At 34.9% G+C, this 13,877-nt stretch overlaps 1 protein-coding gene across 1 annotated transcript; it reads left to right on the plus strand.

Moving 5' to 3' along the window:
* Positions 1-624: 624 nt before the first annotated feature.
* LOC123665228 (V-type proton ATPase subunit B) lies at positions 625-11,726 on the plus strand. The gene is made up of 11 exons (XM_045599562.1): positions 625-805; positions 2,843-2,961; positions 3,598-3,727; positions 4,456-4,587; positions 5,300-5,424; positions 5,786-6,016; positions 6,826-6,928; positions 8,017-8,171; positions 9,184-9,321; positions 10,062-10,190; positions 10,690-11,726. Exons 1-11 carry the CDS (start codon positions 721-723, stop codon positions 10,825-10,827), a joined length of 1,485 nt encoding a protein of 494 aa, XP_045455518.1. The 5' UTR covers positions 625-720; the 3' UTR covers positions 10,828-11,726.
* Positions 11,727-13,877: the final 2,151 nt, after the last annotated feature.

The following is a 13,877-nucleotide window of genomic DNA, read 5'->3' on the forward strand; positions in this document are numbered from 1 at the left end:
ACGAAAAATTATAAAATATGAAATTTCAATTTCAATTAATAAAATTACTTTTTAATTTAAATAAAATTCATAATATGTATAACATATCTCAGACTAAGAATATATAGTTTCATATCTTTGTACATCTTGGTTAAACTCATATGAAAAAAAGATATAATAAGAAAATCTAATGTGGGCTTTCCTAATTATATCTTATGAAAGAGGCCTTACTATAGTAGATAATAATCTGATTTGACTTTCCTGCGTGCAGTTTGTAGTGGCCCTTTCTGCTCCGAGGGTCGTGGGTTCGATTCTCGCCTGAGTCTAGGTGTAATGTATGTATTTATTTACTTATCTATGTATAATTTATATGTATATTTATAAAACCAAAAAATATTTACCTATAACAGTTGGCTGTTAACTATAACATAAGCATTTAGTTGCTTAACGGAATAGACGAATGTGTGTATGTTAAAATACATATTTATATTTTTAATAATTGTTTATTTTTTTATAGTGAAACTATAGAAAGTCACTTGGTACATTATTCATTATTTATGCTTTTCATTTATGATTTTAAATACGGGGAGATTCTACATATTACGGCAACTTTCATCTTGTGACGGGTCACGTGACAGCACGTGAAGTGGCATAGACAAAACATCTATTCGTCAGTTTTCGGGCGAGGAGGCAGCGTAGTTTGGTGTTTTATTGAGCGGCCTGCCAAAAGAAAACTGAATCATGGCTAAAACCCTTTCGGCTACCCAGGCAAATAAAGAACATGCTCTGGTCGTACAGCGCGACTTCATATCCCAGCCCCGTCTGAGTAAGTTCGATATATATTTTACTATAATCCTATAGGACCTATACGTATTTAGCCCCTGTTACTTGGCAAGTGAGCTATGTCAAATTATCGATTTTGCCATTAAGCTCTTCTATAATGTTTTGTTTCTGTCTTTTTAGCTATAATAAAGCTATATTCAGCTTACATATCCCATAGGGAGTGGTAAATTTAGTCGATTTTGATAAAATATCGATTTCACCTAGTAATCTCCTAGAAACTTATCTGATCCTCTTTTAATGAAGAAAAGGGGTATTTTCCTTTGCTATAATAATATATTATTTGGATAGGAGTAATTCAGATAAAATGTAGTCTAATTTATACTCAAAAATCAAAACTATTAAAACTTAGAACAAATAGTCTCTAGACACGGCCTTGATAATTATCCAAAAATTAATGTAAATTTTACGTAAATAAGTTCCATGAATTACATGACATATTTGAAAAAGTGATATAATTTCTTGTCATAAAAGTATTACAATTTTTCTTTATTAGAATCACATGACTCGGTCAGCTGTTCAATAGATATACTCACATAAGTAGCTTTATTTTTTTATTTTCTAAGTTATTTAGTAACATACATTATACATTATATTAAAAAAAAATTATTTACCATTTAAATTGCATATAGCCAAAAAGAAATATTTGTACTATGTACAAATGTCACTTTTTTTTTTTAAATAAATAAAGAATTTTTTATAAATTTGATGAAACCTAATTACATAGAATAAAACTATTTTTAATATTTAAATATATTTTTAATATACAAATAATATAAAATACATAATATAAAATCTGACAAATACACTAAAATAGTATTTTTATAATTAATAATTTATGTTACTTTCACCAAATTATATAAAATTACATGAAATTAATGTAATATTTAGGTTGATTCTATAATTTAGACTGATTTTTCGGTAATAATTCAATTAGATTATAACAAATTAAAGAAAGAAAGAAAATAGTAATATTAGTGTCAATGTTATAGTCTTTTTTAGATTTACACTACTCCTTACTTATCACATTTAGATGTAAGGATCATTAATTACACCTTTCAGGGCTTTTAGGTTGATGTACAATACGTTATTATCTCGAAAGCACATCTATTAGCTAACTGACATATTTGCGAAGATTTTATACTATATGAATGGGTGCTATTTTATTTTATATAAAATATATTGAAATTTTATCAAAAAAAACTAGATCGTTAGATTTAGTTTTACCCTCTCAAATTTCTCATCATCATAGGTATCACATTGATGCAGTTATTACAGTAATTGGTTGATGTGCTAGGGTTCAACTCCATTGATACCACTTCCATTTGACAAAGACTTGTATAAGCCATAAAGATCTTTGTTGTGGTCTGGACATTTGTGCTTGTGTAGAGTGTAGGCAGTGGTGTATTTTAAGATCCAGCATATCGGGCTCTTTCCATTTCCCACCCCAATAAGGGAAAAAGGTAAAACTGAGGTATTTATTAGGGACCTGTTAACAATAAAACGGTTAACTTTTTTGGCTGACCTTTTTTGTTTTAGTTATCCATTATTATAAAAATCAATTAAGTTTTCACATCCCTAGTACGTATGCTCTGTTTGCGTCACCTCTTGCAGAGTGCCGGCCCTGGGTCATTGCCCTTTTGGCCCAACAGTATAAGTATATATATAAGTTTATATAGAATATAGGAGTATGTTTCCAGACCCCTAATACAGGAAACAAATCCTAGTGAAGGTTGTTCCATTTGAGATATTTGTTAATATTAGAATTCGTAAATCTTCTGCAGAGTCAAAATAAAATCAAAATCAATTATTATTTTATTCAAGTGTTTGCTTCAGTCACTTTTGAATCATCATTTTACAAATTTAAATTATGTTACGTTTAATTAGTTAATTATAGTTAAATGTGCTTCTATCACATATAAGAATCAATAAGAAACTGCAGTTATTCTTTAAAAAAATGTGTAATTTTAGTGTATCTTATATGTTTGTGAGGATTATAAGTAATGGGAATATTTTTGCACAGCTTACAAGACGGTGTCAGGTGTAAACGGGCCGCTGGTCATCTTGGATGAGGTCAAATTCCCCAAATTCTCTGAGATTGTACAACTCAGACTCGCAGATGGCACCCTACGGTCTGGACAGGTAAATATTAATTTTTAATATTTAGAAATTTCAGTATTTTTATCTTAGACTAGATGAGATATCTAGACTAGATATCTGCAACTTTGCTCTTATGAATGAAATGTGTGTAGAAAAAATTATCTAACCATGAATGTAGAATGTGTTTCATTCTTTTCCAAAATTAAAATAACATATCTTCTGCAAAAAAGTTAAATTTTATTATTAATGACTGTACTTGCATAATAAAACTGATAAGAATATGTATTGATCTGATGAAGACTACAGTAACTGTCATAAAAATCGAAGGTGCATATTAAGAAGTACACGCACACATATGCACTGTTTGTTATACTTATAGTTACATTTTACAAGTGTACGCGCGCACACACGCTCAGCTTCAGTCCTATACAGCAAGTTGCGGACCAAGTTACATAATATTACAAAAGTATACGCACACAAAGCATTTCAATTAGTTTGTCTCGCAATTGAAGTTACCTACGTATCACGGAAACACGCACACATACACACCGCAAAGCGTCAAACACGCACTGTAACTTACAAAACAAATAGACAAAGTTACATTTTTACAAGATGTGTTAAACTATATTATATATGTATGTGTAGTAGTAATTCTAAAGTAATGTGCGTAACAAATAGGTTCTGGAAGTCAGCGGCTCCAAAGCCGTCGTCCAAGTGTTCGAAGGTACATCAGGTATCGACGCCAAGAACACTCTTTGCGAGTTCACCGGCGACATCTTGCGTACACCCGTCTCTGAGGACATGTTGGGTAAGTTATTGAACATTATATTGCAGTTTACACTATAATATGTAGGCATGTAATTGTTGTTTGGTGACTTAAATTTTTTAATATGTTATGTCAGGTTTTAGCTCTACCATAAATATTTTGTCCCTATTGGACAGAAGTATTAATACGAAGGCTTCTTACACTCTAGTTTACAAATTAAGATTTAGAAACAGAAGTGACATTTTTTGGTCAGTTAAATTTTTTAAAGCATATTTTACTTTAGTGCTTTTAGCTCCATGATAAATGTTTTGTCCCTTATATGTAGGTCGGGGATAAGTCTGTTCGTATTTTTTTAAGTGGCAGTAAAATCTTCTTGGTTGTATTGTTTGTAACTGGCTGACTTAAATACCATGAAAAGGTGACATTTTAAAAATTAAATTAAATAGTAATAAATGTGTTTGCTAGCAAAAGAAAAAAACCGACTTCAATTACATAGACAAGTAATACAAAGCCATAAGAAGCCGAAATATACTTAGTCCACAGTTCTTAACAATTGAAATGTAAAAATACATCAATTTATAGTTTTAAGTAGTTTACTTAACTAGAAATGTTTTGTTTTCTAATGTTTACGCGAATTTTACTCGGGAGGACTCCCGTGACCATGGTTGCTGTAAAGTATCCGAAACGTCGGGAATCAAAAGTTAATAATAAATCGCGATAAAATCCGAAAAAAGTTGTTTCATTAAATAACTAGAAATGTTATCCACTAGGTCGTGTATTCAACGGATCCGGCAAGCCCATTGATAAAGGTCCCCCAATCCTGGCCGAGGACTTCTTGGATATCCAGGGTCAACCCATCAACCCCTGGTCACGTATCTACCCAGAGGAAATGATCCAGACTGGTGAGTAACATGTGCTATACTTGTTTTATCTCCAAATGTCACAGTCCTGGCCAAAGATATCTGCTCCAATACAATGGAAAAAATTGGAAGTTTATTCTGCAAGTTTGTGATGGCATTTCTTACAAAATATGCTGCAGAAGTAGTTGAACCGAACTTAGGTAAAAATGTTTCTTACAAAATATGCTGCAGAAGTAGTTGAACCGAACTTAGGTAAAAATTTAGCGAAAATATTGCAATAGAGTGCTGTATTAAATGTCCAACACCATTATTCGATACGCACATTCGAAAAACATTTTTTTAGTCACGTTTCATCAACTATTTATTTTTTTCGAACATTGATTTTTTTTCCCCAAAGACATGCAACGCACCTGTAATTAATTTTGCAGATGTATATGGGTGATAGTACCCATTTATCATCATCTGATGATTTATTATTAACTCGTGTGCTCCTTTTAGATTTTATAAAAAAGACCACCCTTTCTTAGTTAAAGCTTCAGCAAAGGTCTCTATATCCATATAGGAGAAGTTTTCGAGCTTCGACACGGCTACACTGCGAACGGACGAATAAGTTCCCTACAATAAGTAACGATCGCTATCAGGAGTCTAAGACAATAATCGAGACCGATAGCTAAACGTGCTCTCCGAGGCACAGTGGGGATAACGTAGCTCTACCTAATTAGTGTGAGGTTAATAATAATTTTGTGCCATGCAGGTATTTCCGCCATTGACGTAATGAACTCCATCGCTCGTGGTCAGAAGATCCCCATCTTCTCAGCCGCTGGTCTGCCTCACAACGAAATTGCCGCTCAGATCTGTAGACAAGCCGGTCTTGTCAAGGTATGTGAAGAATATTGAAGGAAAACTTACTTTTTATTGAGGGTACAGTAGGTAATATCTTGATCAGATCTAGCGGCCCGACTAAACCAAACTACTGTTTTGATTCACCAAATTACAGTGTCATGTTTTATAGCCTACGTTCTTGATAAAGAAACTTTTTAATGGTAAATTGATACTCTTTATCAAGAAATACTGGCTTATAAAAGGATACAAAATTTACGAGTTAAGTCCGTTAGACTAACTTAATTAATATAGATTGAAATGAAATGTGGTTCGACTTGTTAGCACAGTGGTCACAGTAATTGCTTGAGGTTGTTGAGTGTGAGGAGTTTATTTATTTATTTGTTGCTCACTTCCTCAGGTTCCTGGCAAGTCAGTCCTAGATGACCACGAAGACAACTTTGCCATCGTGTTTGCTGCTATGGGTGTGAACATGGAAACAGCTCGTTTCTTCAAGCAGGACTTTGAAGAGAACGGTTCCATGGAGAATGTGTGCCTGTTCTTGAACCTCGCCAACGACCCCACCATCGAGAGGATCATCACCCCTCGTCTGGCACTCACCGCTGCCGAGTTCCTGGCTTATCAGTGCGAGGTGAGCAATTTTAACATATCAGGAATATAAGTAGTATTTATATGTATTTATCGAAACAACAATATATGTAGCTGTATCAGATACTGTTACCCATTACACAAGCAATAAGTTGCTTACCGTAGCAACAGACAACCATATGAGTGTTATAAACATTTATTTATATCAGGAACTGTTCCCAATAAGGAAGGATTTTGGATATTGATTCTTCTTCTTCAACGGATTCAGAGTAGTCTTCGCCAACACCACATTTCCAATGCATTGATCTTGCTGCAATCGCGACTTCTGAGGCACCAAGTTTCCGAGCCACACAAGAATATTGAGACTAGTTTTGCGATGAATACCACGATTCCTACGGATATTGATTCCGTTAATTTAATTTTTCCTTCATAGGCCAAGAAATTAATGATGAAATAATTGATTATGTGCTGAATCTTCATTTTGTCGTGTTTTCGGTCCACACTAAACTATTCACTCAAGAGACTTCTTTTATGGATATAAAGCCTTTATAGATAAAAAGGTTTCCTATTTTAAAATAATGAGAAATTCCGTTTCTAGTGCTTTTAAATAAATAACTAATGCACATTTCCTCTTTTATAACGTGACAAGCTGTACTCCGCAGTTTTACCCGCGGTAATTTGATAAGAAACGAACTATACCTATATAATATAACCTATAGCCTTACCGTAGTAATAACAATCCAACACAAAAAAAAATTTTCGAGTTGTGCGTTCAAACAAATAAACGCACTATTCAGCTTTATAATTATGATATGATTCCACACCATGCTGTATTGAGCACCTGTTCAACAGAAACACGTGCTGGTAATCCTGACAGACATGTCTTCGTACGCTGAGGCTCTCCGTGAGGTGTCCGCTGCCCGTGAGGAAGTGCCCGGACGACGTGGTTTCCCAGGTAACACATACACAGAGGTAGGGCACAGCAGGAATTTCCTGCTCAAAATATGGAGCAGCCCGACTGGGGTAGTACCTCGACCTTACAGAAGATCACAGCTAAATAATACTGTTTTCAAGCAGTATTGTGTTCCTGTTGGTGAGTAAGGTGACCAGAGCTCCTGGGGGGGTTGGGAATGGGTCGGCAACGCGCTTGCGATGCTTCTGGTGTTGCAGGTGTCTATAAGCTACGGTAATTGCTTACCATCAGGTAAGCCGTACGCTTGTTTGCCGACCTAGTGACATAAAAAAAAAGCTAAACACAGCAGTAGTATACGCTGCTAACTGCGGTCATTCAAATGGTCCGATCAATGAGCGACATCAGCGTGGCTACAATTTACAATGAAAGGACGGTTAATGAAAAACTTCCTTGCCAAAATATCTAATATATAATAATTAAAACAAAATAAAGTTTCAAAAAGGGCTTAGGATTTTTTTCGCGTTATCCATAAAACCTACTGGACCCCATTTGAAGGACATCCATTTTTGACCAAATTAGTTAACTAAGAAAAATAACTTAAGAGGTAGACTTTAGTAAAAAATACACTAACATACTTTGATTACTGTTAGATTCTCTCGCATTTTTGCTATAAATATTATAGGCTAATTATACTGCACTAAAGCAGTGTTGTGTGGTGATTAAGGTGGCCAGAGCTCCTGGGGTGGGGGTCGGGGTTAGGGTAGTCAACTCGCTGGTGACACTTCTGGTGTTGCAAATGTCTATAAGCTACGGTAATCGCTTACGATCATCCCATTACCATGGTCCGTACGCTTCTTTTGCCACCCTAGTAGCATAAAAAAGATATATTTAGTTTAAAAGAAACAAGTGTGCTTTAGAACACACGACTAAATTTAAACTTACGAAACTTAACTCTCTCTCTTCCTATCTTCACTAACTTATATCTTCCTCTAAACTTCTGTTCGCCTCGCCCGATCACACTTTTCGTAACGCTCTCGTCATGCATTCAATATCTTACTCCGCGAGTCAAGCGTGCGTAAATAAGTTTTACTTCAACAACAATATATCGTAACGTACAACTCTTTCCCCAGGTTACATGTACACGGATTTGGCTACAATCTACGAGCGCGCGGGACGTGTCGAAGGTCGCAACGGATCCATCACTCAGATCCCCATCTTAACTATGCCTAACGACGACATCACCCATCCCATTCCTGACTTGACGGGTTATATTACTGAGGGACAGGTGAGCTACAGGGCTGAAAAGAGACCTTTAGTTTCAATGAGGCCTTTGTAATTTTAACTTTTAGTAAGGCATTTACTTTTGATAAGGCGTTCACTTTTAGTAAGACATTTATTTTTCATAAGGCGTTTACTTTTAGTAAGGCATTTATTTTTGATAAGGCGTTTACTTTTAATAAGGCTTCTACTTTTGATAAGGCATTTACGTTTAGTATGGCGTTTACTTCGTGTAAGGCTTCTGATTTGAATTAGGCTTCTCTAATTCGGCTCTAATAGGCTTCTTTGAACATTACATCGACTTTAAATGAGACTTAGACTTTGAACAAGGCCTCTGTGTTGAATGAGCTTATACTTTGTAACATATAAATGTTTCTTACTTTATGTTTCGTTACTGCCATCTGTGAGAAGGATGTCCAACATTTATACTAAAAACAAACACAAACAGTTGATTTTTTGACATTTTTAATTATTCCATTACGTTTGTAGGAGTAAGTTAAGCTACCCACATTGTTTGAGATGGCGTAGAATGTACGAATTTTAATGTATAATTTTTTATTCCCACAAATATAAATGTAACATTGGGGATTGGTCCATATTGGCATTTTGTTGAATTCCCTGGAAGAATTTCCTGAATTTCCTGGAGAAATAGCTTAATAGCAATAAGTTTGTCTATTGTACTTCACACTCTTTAACTATCTTAAAGCTATAGTTGTTGTGTGTTATGTAGGATGTTGTAAAATTAAGTATAAATAAATGCCTCACATTTAACGGTCCCGGCACTAAATTTTACTCCTGTGCCGGGTGTTCAGACACACAATACACAAACGCCTAAACCACGGCAAACATCTGTATGGCCAATGTAAATGTATGTCACGTGCGTAGATCGAAGCCATAACAGCGATAATCCAGTGCCGTGGCGTTAATTCTTCATCCTCGTCATTAAGCCAATAAATAGACAAATATATAGGAAATATTGACCAAAGTTTTAAAATTAATAATACCAATGTGTATTACAGATTTACGTAGACCGTCAGCTCCACAACAGACAGATCTACCCTCCAGTGAACGTATTGCCTTCCTTGTCTCGTCTGATGAAGTCCGCCATCGGTGAGGGCATGACCAGGAAGGACCACTCTGACGTCTCTAACCAACTGGTGAGTTTATCGGCAGTCTATGAACATGCTATTAACGTGTGTTGTGTTCCTGTGTAAGTGAGATAGAGAGCTCCTTGGAGGTCCCTACCCCTAGGTAGGGTCGGCAACGCGCTTGCGATGCTTCAGGTATTGCAAGCGTCTATAGGTTACGGTATATGGTAACAATCAGGTGAATGAGCGTTTTTTTGCTGACCTAGTATATAGTAAATGGACGAAATGTGTTCCTTCGGTAGATGAGGGTTAAGGAAGGCGAAGGCTTCTGGTGTTTTAAATGTGCTTGTGACTGTATAATATTGATTTCAATCTATATAATATCTATAGGCTTCTTGCCTAAGGATAGGGGTTGTAACTTCGTCATTTTTACATTTGAAGGCATTCTTGCGTCCTAAGTGTACAACATATGTGGCTTATGTAATATTTTTACAATCTGAATATCTATAGGTTTTGTGCTTAGATTAGTCATTTTCACATTTTAAAAGTATTTTTTTTTAAATTAACAAAATCCTTTAGTATAGTTATCGATTCAAATCATAGATACCATAATGAAAATCTTTACCTTTACGGGATTTACTGCAATTGCTATTTTGAAAATCTAAAATTTTTGGTGAGGTTGCTGATGCCATATTAAAAAGGTGTAGTAATCTGAGACCATAAAAGTCCCGTAAAAGTAAGTGATAATTGTGGCTGTAGAAGTTTATAATCTAACACCATAGTGTAATATACCATGTATTTTCCCATAGTACGCGTGCTACGCCATCGGTAAGGACGTCCAAGCTATGAAGGCTGTAGTGGGTGAGGAGGCTCTAACGCCAGACGATCTGCTCTACCTCGAGTTCCTTACCAAGTTCGAGAAGAACTTCATCACACAGGTAACTCTATTTTTACTGCTACTTACACTATGTATTTTGCAGCAAAGATTTGTATGGTGGAAACTAATGAGACCTGTTAAAGGCTCTAAACCTGCACAACTATGTTTGGCCTTTGTAAATACGTATATGACCCAACCTGCATCATCTCACTGCTGGGCAGGCGCATAGGCCTCTTTCTAAATGTAGAAGGATCGGAACTCAATCTACTCTACTGCGGGTAGGCGGATATATTCTCTACTATGAGTAGTGATTGCTACCAGGTGTCTATGATAATAACCAGGACCGACAGCTTAACGTGTTCTCTGAAGCGTTGTTGTATTACCCCGAAGCATTTATAAATATTTACTTAGGGCTTTTATTGCATTAAAAATATATGATACACCAATTATTTTCTTAATTTGACTCTTATGTAGAGTATATAATAAAAGTTGTTATAATTATTTTTATAGCAACACTGCACTCATAGATACAATGATCAATGAAAATAATTTATCCACAGAGCAACTACGAGAACCGTACCGTCTTCGAGTCTCTGGACATTGGCTGGCAGTTACTCCGTATCTTCCCCAAGGAGATGCTCAAGCGTATCCCAGCCTCCATACTGGCTGAGTTCTACCCGAGAGACTCGCGCCACTAGCCTCCTCATCTGACTCTCCCCGGACCGACAAATTAGCCATACGTACCCCTTGAAACATTTAAGTATTGCTCGGTCTTGCCATACTTTGAATTGTAAATTTGAGCCTTGTTTTTATATAATTTACATACAAGCAGATTCTTTTATGGAAGTATGGCAACACTATTTAATATTTTAAGTAATATCAATATTTCTTTTCTTCAACACTATGATTTAAAGTTTTGAGTAATGTCGATATTTCTTTTATTTTTTTGTGGCTAAATTAAAGTGTACAACGATTTTATTTAGCGGAGATTATATTTATATATTTTTTTGTTATTTATTACCTCTGCGAGTTAGCTTGTCGGATCGCGGTACTTGTAAGATATTATACTGTTTACTAGTAAGTTGTTAATAGTTTATTAATAATGTGTATTACATGTATTACAATCAAATACAAAATTATAACAATCGTGTTGCTTTATTAGAGAGAAATGTTTAAGGTACAGCCATATAACTATCGCTACGTAAAGGGAAATTTTGCCGTCTCGTGTATATATTTTCTTCTAAAGTAGTAGATTTTGCTGGACGAAACGATAAAAATAAATAAAAATAAATGTATTTTGTTAACCGCTGGTGCTTAACACACGAATATTTATCTGTTTTCGTGCACAAATTGTTGAAGTGTGTTCATTGATATTTAATCTATAAATTATACAACATCGCGATGTGATATTTCTGAAAATGGTAACAGTTTGTGACAGAATGTTATTTATGTAAATAGCAATAAATTCATATAGCCCCGTAACACAATGTTGCATTCCATTCGAGTCCTCTGTTCACTCTAACTTAAATTCTATATTCAATAAATAAGTGAATTAGGACAATGTTGTTTTATGGAAATAAAAAATATAGAAGTTTAATCCTTGGTTTTATTTATGAAAATTACCTTTAGATGTAAAAATATATAAGTTATGGTTGCTTAAATAGGTGATAAGAGTTTTAAAAAATCATTGTAAAGTTAAGAAATGTGGTGTGGAAATGTTAAAATGACGAGATTCTACAATGCCGTGATTAGGTAAAAGGCTGTAAAGGGACGTGAGGTTCAAAAGGATATATTGCATATATATATATATATATATATATATATATATATATATATATTGGCTTGGCTCCGGCTTAAAAAAAAAAACACTAGGGGTAGGGCAGACCAAGACCACGTGGACAGTGGGGTGCTCCGATTCGGTTTTGGGTATTTTTCGAATTTCTAAACCTATATTCTAGCACGCAATGTTACTAATTTTATTAGAATATATATATATATATATATATATATATATATATATATATATTATAAAAGAGGGGGCAAACGGACAGTTGGCTCACCTGATAGTATGTGAACAACAACATCCACAGACACCCGCTATATCAAAGGATTAGCAGGCGCGTTGCCGGCCTTTCATAAAGGAATGCTACTTTTTTTGAAGGTCCCTAGGTCGTATCGGTTCGGAAATACCGTAGGTGGTAGCTGGTTCCATAGAGGGATCGTGCGTGGCAGAAAATGGCGCAAAAATCGAGCTGTCGTAGACTTCCAGACGTCGAGGTGATGAGGGAGAAATTTTGAATTTTGACGCGATGTCCGGTGGTGGAATTCTGCTGTAGGTATTAGTCCGAACAATTCCTCAGAATATATCATCATTACAGCATAAACAATCCACTGCTGGACATAGGCCTCCACAAGCTTACGCCAAAAATAACGTGAACTCATGTGTTTCCATAGTCACCACGCTGGGCAGGCGGGTTGGTGACCGCAGTACTGGCTTTGTGGCTTTGGTGCGACAAAGCCAGCAGAATATATAGTGTTAATATGGGTTTAATAAAATATTGTTTTACAAAAGGAGTAAAAAATGGTAACTTATCTAATTATCGCAGTATTGGACTTTTGCGTTGTGACCGCAAAAGCATTTCTGTATACTGCAGGTTTAGCCACTATTTATCTTTTACGAGCACTGAGACTAATCTACTTTTCTATCTTATCTTATTTAGTATTAACGACTTCGTCCGCGTGGAATTTAACAAAAAAGTTATTGTTCAGTTATAAAATAAATACATTTCAAAATAAAAGTACCTTAAGTTACTCTTTATTACATCAGCTATCGGTCAGTGAAAGTCCGTCAAAAATCGGTCCAGTCATTTCAGAGATTAGCCGGAACAGACAAAAGTTGTAAAAAATGTTATTTTGGTATATGTACCGTGTATACATCCATGAATTTAGTAAAAAGCCGTTAAATCTCTGATCATGATATGGTAACATGTGCTGCTCGTAATTTAATTTGCATCTTCTTTAAGTTGAAACATAAATATCTTCATCTACCTTGCTCTAAACTGTCTTTGTTATAAGCTTTCTTACTTTTAGCTAACGACGCAAGGTTAAATATAGATTTAAATTATCAAAAAAAAAACAGCGTTGAGGTTGTTCGATTAGATTTTTTTCTTTGTCCATATGTTCCAAAATATTTAAAAATTTGTGCTCTTAGTAAAATAAAATTTATTTTATTACGATTTAGTAGATGTTAGCTGCGCGGTATTGCAGTAGCCAGTATCACCGTCGATAGAATGCATGACTGTTTCACTACGCCTTGCTCTTCGTATTGCAGTTGACGCAACTACATAACGCAACCGCTGCAAACAATTACAAGTCAATTTTGCAATTTCTCACATAAATCCGAACTTGTTTTTTAGTTATTTATCAAACTATATAATAATTTTATATAATGTTTAATGGATTTCATTTACTTAAAAATTGTTTTAGATAGTAATAGGCGGAGATCTGATCTTACACGCATACTTTGGAAACATCGGATAAAAAAATTGCCGAGCTAGCTAAATAACTACACTGGTTCTCAATTTTTAATATGTAGGTACAATATAAAATTATATTTTGAGTAGTTAGCGGAGAATACTTATACTAGATTATGGGTCAATACGACGAGATCCAGATGAAGCATCTGCTGTATCGCATAATAATCTGAGGTGCTCGAGTTTTATACAAATCGATTTTTTCTACTAATTAT

The sequence above is a fragment of the Melitaea cinxia genome, chromosome 23 (assembly GCF_905220565.1).
Source record: "Melitaea cinxia chromosome 23, ilMelCinx1.1, whole genome shotgun sequence".
Taxonomy (NCBI): Eukaryota; Metazoa; Arthropoda; class Insecta; order Lepidoptera; family Nymphalidae; genus Melitaea; species Melitaea cinxia.